Genomic DNA, 16,091 nt, shown 5'->3' with positions numbered 1-16,091 from the left:
AAAGCCCCCACTTGATAAACTGTTTCCTTTTTTTATGTTATGACAAATAATCCACAATACATACGACTTTCCATTAAAAAAATAACTGCTACATACATTTGAGGTATCTTTATAAAGTTGAAAGTTAAATATTTTCTCTATTAAAGAGCGTGCCAATAATGCCCTACTGAGTTTAAAGAGCCCTTATGCTTTATTTTCCATTGTGTCGATCTGCTTTTTTTTAATCAGGCATGTTCAGGGCGGAACATGAAAATCAAAAAGTTTATTTGAGCGTGTCTAAGAAATCAAGGCTAAACATGCTCGAGTTTTCAAATAATGCACCCCACCATCAATATCCACCCATGACCGAATCGTCAAATGAATTTAGTAAATTATGCATTTGTTGATTAGTCGTAAACTTAGGCACAATGGAAAATAAAGCATAAGGGCTTTTTGAACTTAATCAGGCTGGTCTGCCCCTTGCTTCCTGTTTTCCTGCGCCTGACTTCCTTCTCACTTCTTCTGCCCAGCGATCACCGGATCGCTAGCGTCTGTGTTCCTGCGCATGACTGCCCTGTTTCTGTAAAATAAAGCTTGTGTGAAAACGTTATGCGTCTGGTTCCACCGTCTGTTCGGGTTCTGACAATACAGTGCTATGTAGTGGTCGACTATTTCACATTAGGTCTTTAATGCGAACTAATTTAGCACCTAATGATTGTGTCTTAGAGGGACAGTGTGTACTATTTGACCACTGAATGGTTTAGTGCAACTGAAAACAAGTGCTAAAAAGCACAAGTAAAAACACAAATTACGGACACTTAAAGTTACCAAAATTGCATCATTTTACTTTCACCCTGTTGAGGTTTTTGGGAAGCAGCATGAGAAAAAACAATTTTTTCAGCTCTCATTTGGTGAAGCTCATGTTACGTCAAATGTATTCAAATTTTTCGACCTACGAGTATTTTAATAAAATGCATTGAATTGAAAACAGGATGCTTGTATCATTTTGCTCATCTTTAATGATCGTTTTGTTGTTGTTTTCAGCTTACGGCAGTCAATTGTCTCGTCTGCCCAAGTGGTGACATAAAATTGCCCAAAAAAGAAGAGCGCACACAGCATCTGCCTAAAAGTACGCCAAGAAAAAGACGGACTTCTTCAAATCACGCAGCAGGAGGAGCTGTGGGAGCAATCAATGGGCGCAGCCATTTTCTTTTCATGCCGCCAATCGATGAAACGGCAAGAAATAACTCGAGGAGCTAGCAAGCAAACAGGTCGGATGCCCAGGATGGAGCTAGTCGTCGCCGTCTGTTTTCAGTGGAGGCCCGGCCTCTTCTTCCTCTTCCTGGTCATCTTGGGAGGCAGTGGCGAAAGTTTTCTTTCCTCGATGCTGCACGTGGTCCTCGTTTCTCTTCTCCAACGCCACAATCTGAAAAAAGTAGTGTCAGGCCATATTTAAGGTATATTCTAGTGCACGGGTTGTGAAGCTTTGACTCACGAGCCATATATATATTCTCGAACTTATGAAAAACGGTGGATGCGAACATTTTTTCCAGGATTTTAAAAAATATCCAGACATGGCTGTAAGCTAGATTTTGTATTGTGTGCACCTTTTTCCGAGTACAGGACAGTACTCTTGTGCTGCTTTTTGCTGCTACCGACGTGTGGCACTGTGAGAGGTCACCGAGCATCCACCTCGGAGAAGAAATACGGCTTCCTCTTTCTAGTTATTGTGTAAACATTCTATACTGTATCTCCAGTTTAATATTTTTATTGTTTAATACCTTGTGCATCCATTCAATATGGTCGGTGTAAAGTGTAAAGAAGAGGCGAGCTGTTTCATTTAAAATGAAAGAGAAATATGGAAGCTTGATGCTGTTGAGAAAATGGTTGTATCGTTTTTTTTCGGACACATTTTACCATGGATAAGAAGTCGCCTAATTCTTGCAGCTCATTTTGCAAAAGTAAGTTAAACTTAACTATTTATTTTTATGGAGCATATTAATTTATGAAATGTTTATTTTTTATTACAATACAATACCAGTTACTTATACAAGCCTTAAACATTCTTATATGAACCTTAAACATACATTCCATACAAAATATAGCACTGAAGCAACTTAGGAACAAATTCAACTTACGAACGATCTCGTTCATAAGTAGGGCAGCATGTCTATTATATATATAGAATAGAATATGCCTTTTTTTGTCATTGTTACAACATGGGATATGCTGTGACAACGAAATTGGACGACTCCAGTTCCTCATTTATAGTGAGGATAAGGAAACAAAGAATAAAGGAACAAAGAACTAACTGTCTTTGTTGTAAGTAGACTATATATATATAAATATATATATATATATATATATATATATATATATATATATGGGCAGCACGGCGGCGCAGTGGTTAGCGTGTGTGCGGCACAGTTATGAGGTCATGAGATCAAACCTTCCTGTGTAGAGTTTGCATGTTCTCCCCGTGCTTGCGTGGGTTTTCTCCGGGCACTCCGGTTTCCTCCCACGTTCCAAAAACATGCATGTCAGGTTAATTGGCCGGTCCAGATTGTCCCTAGGTGTGAATGAGCGAGCGAATTGTCTGTGCCTGTGTACCCTGCGACTGGGTGGCAACCAGTTCAGGATATCCGCTGCCCACTGCCCAAAGATGGTTGGGATGGGCTCCAGCATCTCCGCGACCCTACTGAGGATAAGCGGTGCAGATAATGGATGGATATATATATATATATATATACATATATAAATATATATATATATATATATATATATATATATATAAAATATATATACACAGTGCATCCGGAAAGTATTGAGAGCGCTTCACTTTTTCCACATTTTGTTATGTTACAGCCTCATTCCAAATTGTATTAATTTAATCTCTTATCTCAAAATTCTACACAAAATACTCCATTATGACAATGTGAAAAACTTTTTTTTTTTTACTTTTTTTGAATTTATTAAAAATAAAAAACTAAGAAATCACATTTACATAAGTATTCACAGCCTTTGCTTAATACTTTGTTGATCCACCTTTGGCAGCAAATACAGCCTTAAGTCTTTTTGACAATGATCCCACAAGTTTAGCACACCTATCTTTAGGCAGTTTGCCCATTCTTCTTTGCAATAAGTCTCAAGCTCAATCAGGTTGGATGGGAGACGTTTGTGCACAGCGATTTTCAGATCTCTCCAGGGATGTACGATCGGATTCACGTCTGGACTCTGGCTGGGCCACTCCAGGACATTCACAGAGTGGTTCTGAAGCCAATCTTTTGAGATCTTGGCTGTGTGCTTTGGGTCGTTGTCCTGCTGAAAAATGAACCTTCGCTCCAGCCTGAGGTCAAGAGCGCTCTGGAGCAGGTTTTCATCCAGGATATCTCTATATATTGCTGCATTCATTTTTCCTTCTATCCTGACTAGTCTGCCAGTTCCTGCTGCTGAAAAACATCCCCACAGCATGATGCTGCCACCACAATGCTTCACTGTAGGGATGGTATTGGCCTGGTGATGAGCAGTGCCTGGTTTCCTCCAAACATGGCGCCTGGCATTCATACCAAAGAGTTCAATCTTTGTCTTATCAGACCAGAGAATTTTGTTTCTCATGGTCTGAGAGTCATTCATTCCAGTCGGGCTTCCACGTTCCTTTTACTAAGGAGTGGCTTTCGTCTGGCCACTCTACCATACAGGCCTGATTGGTGGATTGCTGCAGAGATGGTTGTCCTTCTGGAAGGCTCTCCTCTCTCCACAGAGGAACGCTGGAGCTCTGACAGAGTGACCATCGGGTTCTTGGTCACCTCCCTGACTAAGGCCCTTCTTCTCCGATAGCTCAGTTTAGAAGGCCGGCCAGCTCTAGGAAGAGTCCTGGTGGTTCCAAATGTCTTCATTACGAATAATGGAGGCCACTGTGCTCATTGGAACCTTCAAAGCAGCAGAATTTTTTCTGTAACCTTCCCCAGATTTGTGCCTCAAGACAATCTTGTCTCGCAGGTCTACAGACAGTTATTTTGACTTCATGCTTGGTGTTTGTGCTCTGACATGCACACTCAACAGTGGGACCTTATATAGACAGGTGTGTGCCTTTCCAAATCATGTCCAATTAACTGAATTTACAGCAGGTGGACTCCAATTAAGCTGTAGAAAGATCTCAAGGATGATCATTGGAAAAAAGATGCACCTGAGCTTAATTTTGAGCTTCATGGCAAAGGCTGTGAATACTTATGTAAATGTGATTTCTTAGTTTTCTATTTTTAATAAATTCAAAAAAAGTGCAAGTTCACATTGTCATAATGGAGTATTTTGTGTAGAATTTTGAGATAAGAGATTAAATTAATACAATTTGGAATGAGGCTGTAACATAACAAAATGTGGAAAAAGTGAAGCGCTGTGAATACTTTTCGGATGCACTGTATACATTATATATATATATATATATATATATATATATATATTATCTATACATACATACATACACACACACACACACGTACATGTATACACATACATACATATATATTATATTTTGCCAACCCCAGGGTTGTATGAATAATGAAACTGTTTTTTGTGGCGCAGTTACTGTACTAATATCCCTGCAATATGCAAAAATCTTTGAAGAAGTAGCACCCCACCCTCCCCCTAACATGCATTTTGATTGCGGCAATAACGTCCGGAGATAACGTATACAGCACACAGGTAGTACATTTCAGGCGGAAAGAATGGGGAAAAAAGGGCCTCCACAAAAAGAAACACATCTGTTCTTTAAGACCTTGCCATCAGCAACAGTTGACTAGGGAGAGTGGAATGAGGTTAAAACAGTGCATTTAATTTTAGACGGGCCACATAGTCATGCTTCAGTGCCGGAACTCAAAAAAATGCAGGCCTTTGTTCTTGGTAAGAGTCGATTGGGGATAACCAATCATGGCCACTGTTAATGTTAGGAAGAATGAATGGATAAAACCTTGTTTATCACAATTAATGGGGAACACCACCCCACTAAATGCGAAAATCAGCAAAGTAGCTTCCATTCACAGCAATAGTCGACCGGGGATTATGGATCACAATCGCACAGGAGTTGTTCATCTTAGGTGGAGAGAACTGCAAAAAAGCTAACACGCATGACAAAAATTTGCGATAAGAGCATTCCCTAACAACCATGCTCAACTGGCGATAACGTATTCTTGTTGAGACAGTGCAGTTTACTTTAGGTGAAAAATGACATGCACTTCAGTCGCCTGCTCTGAGCAAATGTCAACCAGGGATAGTGGATCACGGCCATAGCAGTGCAGTCAGTTCATTTTAGACGTGCAAGGCCTACTGAATAAACTGCCTTCTGCCTGTCTCCTCTCGCATCAATAGGCGATCGGTGATAATCATAGGTGCACAATTGAAGTTGACTTGTTGGTTGACAGAACAACATAAAAGCAATCAAGCCCATCACAAATGCCTTCTGCTCCTGCTCGCAGTCATTTGCGATGAGGGATAATAGATTGTAGAAAAATTCTCGACCTAAAAAGCGAGTGATTACAGAATTCCCATCCTTGCGTGTGTCTCAGAGATACCTCAGCAATAAACTCCGCCTCATTTTCTGCATCAATCGGAATGTTCAGCCCTGAAACTGCGTTGAAAAGCTCAAAGATACTCAGCGCATCGCTCACTCCTCGTTTTTGGAAGAACTGCACAAAAAAAAAAGGCCATGTCTTTGTCATAGGAATGCAACATTGAACACGTATTGTTATTGTTATTTTTACCATGGAAACATTCCTGCAGTCTCGGAAAAGGAACTCCAGGCCATGAGGATGTGTTGGCTCCACCGACTGACTCACGTCGATCAACCAGACCTTAACGGACCCAGAAAAAAAAGTTGGATAAGATGTCGACAAACTGAAAATTAAAGGTACTAAAATAAAAGCAAAGAAAGTTACCTTCCCTTGATGCCACAGCATGTTGTATTCACTCAGGTCAGCATGGACCAGATGACACTCCTTATACAGCTTCTGCATCAGCTGCGGAGGAACAAATTTACCATAAGTACACATCTATTGACCCTTTGCACGTGACGTCACGTTAGGATCGTGGGAAGTATGAGCGGCATAGCGGACGGCAAACTCACCCAGGTGGAAAGCAGTTGAATGAGTAGTTGAGTTGAAACAAATATCAATAACTACAACAAAAGAATAGAACCACCACTTTTTACCATGATGATTTCTTGCTGTGCGAACCGGCAAGGTTCTAAGCCCGATTTGGCATTTCATCTTATCCCTTTTGATGAAGAAGCAAGCAGTCAGGGATATCTGAAATCAATTGGAGGGACTGGCAGCCCTCGAAGTTCTTCAGGTTTTGCAGGCAGCATTTTTACAAGATACATTTTACGTATTTCCAAGCCATTTTATTTTAAGTAGGTACAAGTGTTGTGCCTAATTTCCACTACTGCGCAGATTTTGTGGACCAAAGTCAGGCAGCAGACTGGACGATTTGGAGAAGGAAGAAGGTATGGGAGTACTGTTTACTACGGTTTACTGGTGTTACGAGGTGAGGTCACTCGTGTGCAAAGGGTCAATAAGTGTTATAGGTGCAAACACGTGTACATACGTCCAAAACTTGAGTGAATGCGTTCTTCATGTCCTCAGAGCTCAACATGACGTCCTTGAGTTTAGGTGCCGGGACGTGATCATTCCCGATGAAAGACATGACCAGGATGTGTTTCCTCAGAAGCACCACGTCCGGACACGGAATCTCCGCCTTCTTCATCCTATAAGAAACAAGAGATGCAAAATTAGCCTTTATGTGGTAAGATTGTTTGGATATTTAGATTTTTTTAAAAAAAAAAGTCTTTAATAATAATTTACCACTAGACATCGTTAAAATGAAGCTCGGGCTAACAATAACAATAGTGGTTGCAAAACTAAATTGCAAATGTGATTGGCTAAAGAAGGAAACAGGAGGGAAAAATCAAAGCTAACCAATTGTCAGAGGTGAGTGACACTGAGAAAGCAAATTTTATTTACACAAGCATCTAACAATAACATAGCAACTAGCTGCAAGTCATTGCCTGCAGCGAAATGGCTATCTTAAGAGACCAGAGAAGGAAACAACAGACATTTATGTAAAGATGACAAGTGCCTGGACGCTGAATCAGAACCCTCAGTGACATTCACTTGGATGACGAGCTGAGGAAGGCGAAAAACATCGAAGGACAAAGCAGCAGCAGCTAACAATAACGATAGCGAGTAGCCATGAGCCATTAAGCTGTAGCCAAGTGGCTAACCTTAGTTTGTAGAGAAGGAAACATTCGTCCATGATCAAGGAAGATATCAGCCTACGACTGCTCATGAAAGCGACAATGAAAGACTGAGCTAGCTAGATGCATCTGGAAAGGATGAAAAAGGCCAATAGCAAGAGTTGCTCAGAGCCGGTAATTTTTGCAGTTTACCAAGCAGGAAACAAATTGAAAAGAATTTGTCCAGCGTCGGGACCTCGATCACATAGCTTAGCTGGGGAAAGTGAGTTACATTATGACGTTATATTAAGTGACAACATGAGTGGTTAGAGAAGGAAACAGTGGGAAACAAAAATTGAAAATGACCCGTTGTGGAACACTGCCGTACAAAGCAAACTTTATTAACATAGAGCCGCTAGCGATAGTGGTTAGCAGCGAGCCAGAGCCAGCTGCCAAGTGGTTAACATGACTGGCTGAAAAAAGGAAACAGTGGAAAAGAAAGTCAAGACACCCGGAAGTCAGCTGCGGAAGGTGAGTGACACTGTAAAATGAAGCACAAGCACCTAAAAACACCAATAACTGCTAGCGACGAGCAATAGCCTGCGTCAATGTGGCTAATATGAATGGCTTGAGCAGAAAACAGTGGAAAAAAAAACTGTAGAAATGGGCGACTACTACACGCAGGGATAAGCCTTTAAGTGTTACAAGTGCCACCATGAGAAGCTAACTTTGCAAAATGGTCATTTGGGCTAAGCATGTCAGTTTATTTTAATAGTTTTTTAAAGTAGTGAACTATAATTACAAATTTCTAACAAAAACATTTTTTATGTTCATGTGTACATGTAATGTTTTTTATTATTTGAATCAAAAGTGTTCAATTTAAAGGAATGAGGTATTTTTATGAAATATTTCTATAAAATACAGCGACACCTCGCTACTTCGCGCTTTTGTTATGCCTCGTTCACTTATTCGATGATTTTGAATTGAATTTTCTTTATTGTCATTGATATCAACATATTTGTGCATCGTGTTCTCTTAGACAGCAGACAGCGACGACTGATTAGGGGGGGGCACTCTGTGTTTGTTAGGTGTGACTGTGTGCACGTCTGTAATTGGCTGGTGTATGGAAGCATAGCAACCACTAGCTTTCAGCGGCTAATTAGATTGAACAGGAATTCATCATTTAAATCAGACTCTGAAGAAAGTCAGAGGAAATGGTGATCACCAGCGGGTGCTCCCTGGATTATTATCGGGTTACAAAGTGACTGGGGTGGTGTCGGTGAGAAGGCAAGAGCGATGTTGCTTGTCCAATTGATAGCTAACAGCTAGGCTAAAAGAAAATGTTTCTGAAGCCACCTCTGCGGACCCTGTATCGATTAGCCATGAAAAAGGATGACCTGGAGCTAAAACTTGCAGAAAACCTCTACATTCAGGACAGTTTTATTTTAATCATCCTGAAAATCCGACTCTATTTGAAGACAACCTATGCTAGCGTGCAGCTAGCCAGCTGCTCTCTAAATTGCTTACTTACACTGAAAGGAGTAGGCCTCCAGTTTTATTTTACCACTGTATAATTACAATAAAACCACCCATTCAACTGTAGTTATGTGTTGTGTGGTATTATTTTTGGATCTATACTTGTTAATCTCTTAAGAGTGGTGTACTCTCATTCGGTAATGACGTCATCTCGAGCTAAGCTTAACCCTTTGGGGGCTTTCATGAAGGGGCGTTACTACTTTGCTGATTTTCACTTTTCGAGGGTGGGTCTGGTCCCCATTAACCGTGAAAAGCGAGAGATCTCTGTACACACTGGGGCTTTTAAACCTGCAAAGATTGTGCATCTCCTTCTCGGCCCACATGCGGATGATCTTGCGCGGGTTGAGTTTGGTGAACCGGTCAATGAAGCGGTAGTCGTCTTTGATGTAGCAGTCTCGGTTCTTGAACTCGTTCAGGGTGGTCTTGAACACTTTGAGGACAACCTCGTCTGGGACTGGCTGCTCATCCAGGCTAGAAAACACACAAGTTGAAGTACATGTAAAACGGCCAAATTAAAGGACTTTTTTTAAGCAATCCAGCACTGATCAAAAGAACACTTTTTTGTTGACTTTGATGAATAGAATAAAGTCACTATCATACTTTGGAACATAAAATTTATGATTTTTTTGAGTGAATGGGCTGCTATAAAATTGACATGAATTATTTTTGAACAATTCATGTGCACCTTCAAAACGTCAAACTTGTTTAAAAACACGCAAAGGGCTCTATACGTGTTGGCTAAAATTGATTTCAATACGGAGGACAAAAAAGAAAGTATTGTATATAGAAAAAGCGGAAAAAATAAGCCGAATTTGGACCTATATTAATGATATTGATGCTCTGAAGCAGAGTGCATTTGATCTTCTAATTTTAGACTGCTGATCTGAGCTTTTTGTTCTACTTTTTAAATGTATATTTTTCAGAGATATGATAGTTTTTCAGAGGATCTGTCTCTAAATTGGTTTAAATAAAAATGTAAATAGATATTTTTTATTGTATAATTTATTTATAGCAATCAAGGGTTAATATTTTTATTTTTTATTTTATTGCTTTCTTTTTTTGGATGTCGTGTTGTTTAAGTTTCAAAATCTGTTCTTAGTGTAAAAAGCTAAAGTTGTTTTGTATTTTACATTTTTGTATATCTGTAAATATCTAAATGTATATTCAATGCGTCTTTCACTTTGAATTTAATCAAAATAAACACAGAAAATTGACTTTACTGTAGATACAAAAACTGACGAACACAAAATCCTTTACACAGACAAAGAGCTTTTCACACTCCATAAACCCAAAGTTTATGAAGTTCTTTTATCAACCAAAAATATGAAAGCATGGGTTCTGTTAACCGTTACAAAAAAAAGTGTATTTTTGTATACCATAGCTCATTTTATTTGTTGTTGGACTGAAAGGTAAATATTTTTACTTTATATTTTGTTGTGTTGTTGTTCTTGCGGCTTAACTCTGAAAAGATCGAAATGTTAGTAATTGGTCCATCTAAATGCCGTGATTTATTCTCAAAAACTGCTCTGAACATTGACAAATGTAATATCACTTAGAGTGACTTAGTTAAAAATTTAGGTGTCATATTTGACCCCGATCTGTCCTTTCAAACATAAGTGAAGAATATTACTAGAACATCTTTCTTCCATCTTCGCAACATTGCTAAAATTCGTCCCATGCTGTCTCAGTCAGATGCGAAGATTATAATTTATGCGTTTGTTGCTTCCCGTCTCGATTACTGTAATGCACTACTCGCCAGTCTCCCGAAGTCCAAAATCAAAAGCCTTCAGCTGGTACAAAATGCTGCAGCGAGCCTTTTAACTAAGACTAGAAAGTTTGATTACATTACCCCGATTTTAGCTAACCTGCATTGGCTCCCTGTTAGCTTAAGATGTGATTTTAAGGTTCTGTTGGTATTATACAAAATCATGCATGGATGCTCCCTCATATCTTTCAGATTCAATTTCCCCCTATGTTCCAGTCTGGAGCCTTCGCTCTGAAAACGCTGGTCTACTAGTGAACCCAAGAGCCAAGAGGAGATCCGCAGGTTTGAGAGCGTTCTCCATCCGGGCCCCGGTGCTGTGGAATGCTCTTCCCCCTGAGATTCGATCTACAACCTCAGTGGAAATGTTTAAATCTAAGCTTAAAACACACTTCTACTCTATAGCATATAAATAATCTATATTTCATGTTGATAATATGTGTATTATTTGCCCTCATGTAGGTTTTAGATGAGGGGATGGTGTCATAATAGTCTGTAATAATAGTTTGCAATAGTCTTTAATCTGTGCAGCCCTTTGAGACGCTTTGTGATTAAGGGCTATACAAATAAACATGACTTGACTTGTTGTTCAAGGATTCTGAGGAGCTTGACTTTAAAGTTGCTTAGTAGAAATAACTCAAGTCAAGTCATTTTTATTTGTATAGCCCTTAATCACAAAGAGTCTCAAAGGGCTTCACAGGTTATTACACAGACTATTTTTTCAGACTATTATTACACCATCCCCTGATTTGGAACCAACATGAGGGCAAGGAAAAACTCAAAAACCTCAACATGAGGAAAATGAAGAAACCTTGGGAAGGGACGGCACATGTGGCATCCCCCTTTCAGGATGACCAGACAGCAAAGGATGTTGCAATCACAAATAATACAGAGATATTGTCCACGAAAAGTATAGGTTATTCATATGCTATAGAGTAGAAGTGTGTTTTAAGCTTAGATTTAAACATTTCCACTGAGGTTGCAGATCGGATCTCGGGGGGAAGAGCATTCCACAGCACTGGATGAAGAACGCTCTCAAACCAGCGGAACACTTCTTGGCTCTTGGGATCACCAGAAGTTCGGCACTCTCAGAACGAAGGCTTCGGACCGAAACATAGGGGGAAATCAGATCTGAAAGATATGAGGGAGCAAGTCCATGTATGATTTTGTATAATACTAAGAGAACCTTGAAATCACATCTTTAGCTAACAGGGAGCCAATGCAGGTTAGCCAAAATCGGCGTGATGTGATCGGAGTTAAAAGCCTCGCTGGAGCATTTTGTACCAGCTGAAGGCTCTTGATTTTGGACTTCGGGAGACCGGAGAGTAGTGCATTACAGTAATCGAGACGGGAGGTAACAAACGCGTAAATTATAATCTCCGACTGAGACAGTATAGGACGAATTTTAGCAATGTTGCGAAGATGGAAGAAAGCGGTTCTAGTAATTTTCTTCACATGTGTTTGAAAGGACAGATCGGGGTCAAATATGACACCTAAATTTTTAACTGAGTCTTTCTGTGTGATGTGACATTTGTCAATGTTCACGGCAGTTTTTGAGAATAAGTCATGGCATTTAGATGGACCAATGACTAACATTTCGGTCTTTTCAGAATTAAGACGCAAGAAATTGATGACATCCACTCTTTTATCTCAGTGAGGCAGGCCTCCAAATTTCCACAATTTAGTGTGGCAGATTTCTCCAACGGAAGATATAGTTGAGTGTCATCTGCGTAGCAGTGGAAACTGATATTATACTTGTAAATAATATCACCTAATGGAAGCATGTAAATGCTGAAAAGAAGGGGGCCAAGCACTGAACCCGGCGGAACGCCACAGGTAACACTAAAGGGCTCAGATGTCATTTCGCCATATTTAACACAGTGCGTCCTATCTGAGAGGTAGAATCTGAACCATGAGAGGACGGTTCCTGAGAGACCAATCCAATTTTCCAACCGTTCTAGTAAGATATTATGATCCACTGTGTCAAAAGCAGCACTAAGGTCCAGCAGCAGCAAAAGTGATGAAGCGTCAGAGTCCATTGCCAGTAGGAGATCATTGGTTACCTTAATCAGAGCTGTCTTAGTAGAGTGGTTAGCCCTGAATCCTGATTGCATTGATTCAAAGATTGTTCTCGGATATTAAATCATTCAGCTGCTGTGCCACTACTTTTTCAAGTACTTTAGAAAAAAAAAGTAGGTTTGAGACAGGTCTTCTCGTCGGCTGAAAAATAGTCTGTGTAATATAGTGTAATAATCTGTGAAGCCCTTTGAGACTCTTCGTGATTTAGGGCTATACAAATAAAAATGACTTGACTTGACTATACTGTAGTTACATAAGCTTTCTGGATCAAGGTTGGGTCGATTCAGTGTAGGTTTAATAACAGCGGACTTAAAAGCCGCTGGAACTACACCTGAGGAGAGTGATATGTTTATAATATTTAGAACTGAAGGTCCAAGGACCCCAAAAAGACCTTTAATAAGCGAACCTGGAAGCAGATCGAACAGGCAAGTCGTCGGTTTGGCCGTATTCACCACCTGTTTAAGATTATTGAGTGACAGTTAACTAAAAGGGGACAAATTCCCTGGACAGCCACCATGTCGTGCATCTATAGATTTCAGCCCTTTACTATGTGTTGTATTAATACTGTCTTTAGCAATTTCGTCCTGTATGCATTGAATCTTCTTATTAAAGACCATTAAGTCATGGGCTGAATGGGTGGAACTATCTGGGATAATCTGTTGCCTTGTAAGCGATGCTACAGTGTCGAAAAGGATTTTGGGATTGTTCTTTTGGGACGCAATCACCTTCGAAAGGTAGGCTGATTTTGCAGAGGCAAGGGCCGCTTTATACTTTAACAAGCTGTCACACCATGTTTGATGGAAAACCTCAAGCTTGGTAGCGTGTCATTTTCTTTCAGATTTCCTGCATTCTTGTTTAAGAGATCTAGTTTCATCAGTAAACCAAGGCGTGCGTCTTTTAGGTCGTGATTTAAGCCGTATGGGCGCTACTGAATCCAGGACACTAGCCAAGGTAGCATTAAACTCATTAATTAAGTAGGATAAAAGTTCACTGTGGTTTTCTATAAACAAAAAAAGAATACTTAAATAACTAATACATTTGGTGCATAATGTTTTTAGTATTACTGATATCACTAAATGAATAAATATATAAAAATTAATAAATACATAATAAATGCATCTAAGGAGCCGTTTGGGAGTTGAAAAAGCCAGCTCTTCTCAGTGAGCCGAGCTGAAAGAGCCGGTTCTCAAAAAGAGACCGTATTCTCATGACTAGTGTGATGAACCAGTTCTCATTGATGCGATCAGTAGAGGGCAGTGACGCTTCACATCACATTGCCATATTGTGCATCAAGCGTGTCAGTGACGTTTTCAGACAAGTTTGTTTGTTTTTTTTCTTAATTGTATTAGTTTTCTATTTGTTTTCGTAGTGCAGTGCTTAGCACATTCGCCTAAAACGCAAAACGTCCCTGGTTTGAGACTAGGTGGAAACATATGTTGGCCTTGAGAGTGATGGGCGCCATCAGGCTGTACTTGCCAAATACACACCACAGGAAACAACCGAGTAGTTAAGGGATCCAACCGGTCAACCGACCAAGTCAAACTGCCAGGAAACATGGTAATGGCAATCATTTCAAGCATTCTCAAGCACTATACCCAAAATGCAAGTATTTTCCTGACCTTGAAAACACAACATTAAAATTCAAGCATTTTCAAGAATTTCAAGCTCAGGTACAAACCCTGGGTATGTTTCCACATCAGGGTAATAATACACATTTGATGTAGGGTGATGAGGTCCTTGCTCCAGATACAAAGGCCTCTAACAACTTCGCATTTCGGTTATCGCTGGTTCACTCCTTTGCAGATTTTGAATTGAATTGTTTTATTGTCATTGATCAACGCAGCCCGAGATGGTGCGTGAGGTTGAGAAATTCCGACTAGATATAGTCGGACTCACCTCCACGCACGGCTTGGGCTCTGGTACCAGTCCTCTCGAGAGGGGTTGGACTCTCTTCCACTCTGGACTTGCCCATGGTGAGAGGCGCAGAGCATGTTAGTTGCTCCACGGCTTGGCGCCTGTACGTTGGGGTTCACACCAGTAGACGAGAGGGTAGCCTCCCTCCGCCTCCGGTGGGGGGACGGGGCCTGACTGTTGTTTGTGCTTATGCACCAAATAACAGTTCGGAGTACCCACCCTTCTTGGAGTCCTTAGGGTGTGCTTGAGAGCGCCCCCCCCCTGGGGACGCCCTCGTACTGCTGGGAGACTTCAACGCTCACGTGGGCAATGACAGTGAGACGTGGAGGGGCGTGATTGGGAAGAACGGCCCCCCTGACCTGAACCCGAGTGGTGTTTTGTTATTGGACTTCTGTGCCCGTCATGGTTTGTCCATAATGAACACCATGTTCAGACATAAGGGTGTCCATATGTGCACTTGGCACCAGGACACCCTAGGCCGTAATTCGATGATTGACTTTGTCGTCGTTTCGTAGGACCGGCGGCCGCGTGTTCTGGACACTCGGGTGAAGAGAGGGGCGGAGGTGTCAACTGATCACCACCTGGTGGTGAGTTGGCTTCGATGGTGGGGGAAGATGCCGGCCCGACCCGGCAGACCCAAGCGTATTGTGAGGGTCTGTTGGGAACGGCTGGCAGAATCTCCTGTCAGAAGAAGTTTCAATTCACACCTCCGGCAGAACTTTGCCCATGTCCCGAGGGAGGCGGGGGACATTGAGTCCGAGTGGACCATGTTCCGCGCCGCCATTGTCAAGGCGGCTGATCGGAGCTGTGGCCGTAAGGTAGTCGGTGCCTGCCGCGGCAAAAACTTGGGCATGGGAGGAGTTTGGCGAGGCCATGGAAGCCGACTTCCGAACGGCTACGAGGAAATTCTGGTCCACCATCCGGCGTCTTAGGGGGGGAAGCGGTGTGGCATCGACACTGTGTATAGTGCTGATGGGGTGCTGCTGACCTCCACCCGGGACATTTTGAATCGGAGGACGGAGTACTTCGAAGACCTCCTCAATCCCACCGACACGAATTCCTCTGTCACCGAGATGGTCAAAAAACTCCTCAGTGGCAGGGCACCGGGGGTCGATGAGATCCGCCCAGAGTTCATTAGGGCTCTGGATGTTGTGGGCGTGTCATGGTTGACACGCCTCTGCAAGATCGCGTGGACATCGGGGACAGTGCCTCTGGACTGGCAGACTGGGGTGGTGGTTCCCGTCTTTAAGAAGGGGGACCGGAGAGTGTGTTCCAACTACAGGGGTATCACACTTCTCAGCCTCCCTGGTAAGGTCTATTCAGAGGTACTGGAGAGGAGGGTCCGCCAGGAAGTCGGATCTTGGATTCAGGAGGAACAGTGTGGTTTTCGTCCTGGTCTGTGGAACACTGGACCAGCTCTATACACTCTGCAGGGTCTTTGAGGGTGCATGGGAGTTTGCCTGTCCGGTCTACATGTGTTTTGTGGACTTGGAGAAGGCATTCGACCGTGTTCCTCGGGAGGCCCTGTGGGGGGTGCTTTGGGAGTATGGGGTACCCTGTATGCCCGGTGCCAGAGTCTGGTCCGCATTGCCGGCA

At 41.8% G+C, this 16,091-nt stretch overlaps 1 protein-coding gene across 1 annotated transcript in view; it reads right to left on the bottom strand.

Annotated features, from left to right (window-relative positions):
• Positions 1–975: 975 nt before the first annotated feature.
• Positions 976–16,091, bottom strand: part of riok3 (RIO kinase 3 (yeast)) — a 34,579-nt gene continuing 19,463 nt past the window's right edge. The window contains exons 8-13 of the mRNA XM_088322135.1: positions 9,029–9,211; positions 6,577–6,736; positions 5,910–5,990; positions 5,736–5,825; positions 5,547–5,660; positions 976–1,405 (exon numbers count right to left, since the gene is read on the bottom strand). Of these exons, the coding sequence (XP_088178261.1) occupies positions 1,271–1,405; positions 5,547–5,660; positions 5,736–5,825; positions 5,910–5,990; positions 6,577–6,736; positions 9,029–9,211 (763 nt within the window). The 3' untranslated portion in view covers positions 976–1,270. The remainder of the gene's footprint in view (positions 1,406–5,546; positions 5,661–5,735; positions 5,826–5,909; positions 5,991–6,576; positions 6,737–9,028; positions 9,212–16,091) is intronic.

This window comes from Urocampus carinirostris, chromosome 18 (genome assembly GCF_059441175.1).
Source record: "Urocampus carinirostris isolate Australia breed hairy pipefish chromosome 18, RoL_Ucar_1.0, whole genome shotgun sequence".
In the NCBI taxonomy this organism is placed as follows: domain Eukaryota; kingdom Metazoa; phylum Chordata; class Actinopteri; order Syngnathiformes; family Syngnathidae; genus Urocampus; species Urocampus carinirostris.
This window is presented reverse-complemented; position numbering and strand designations above follow the sequence as displayed.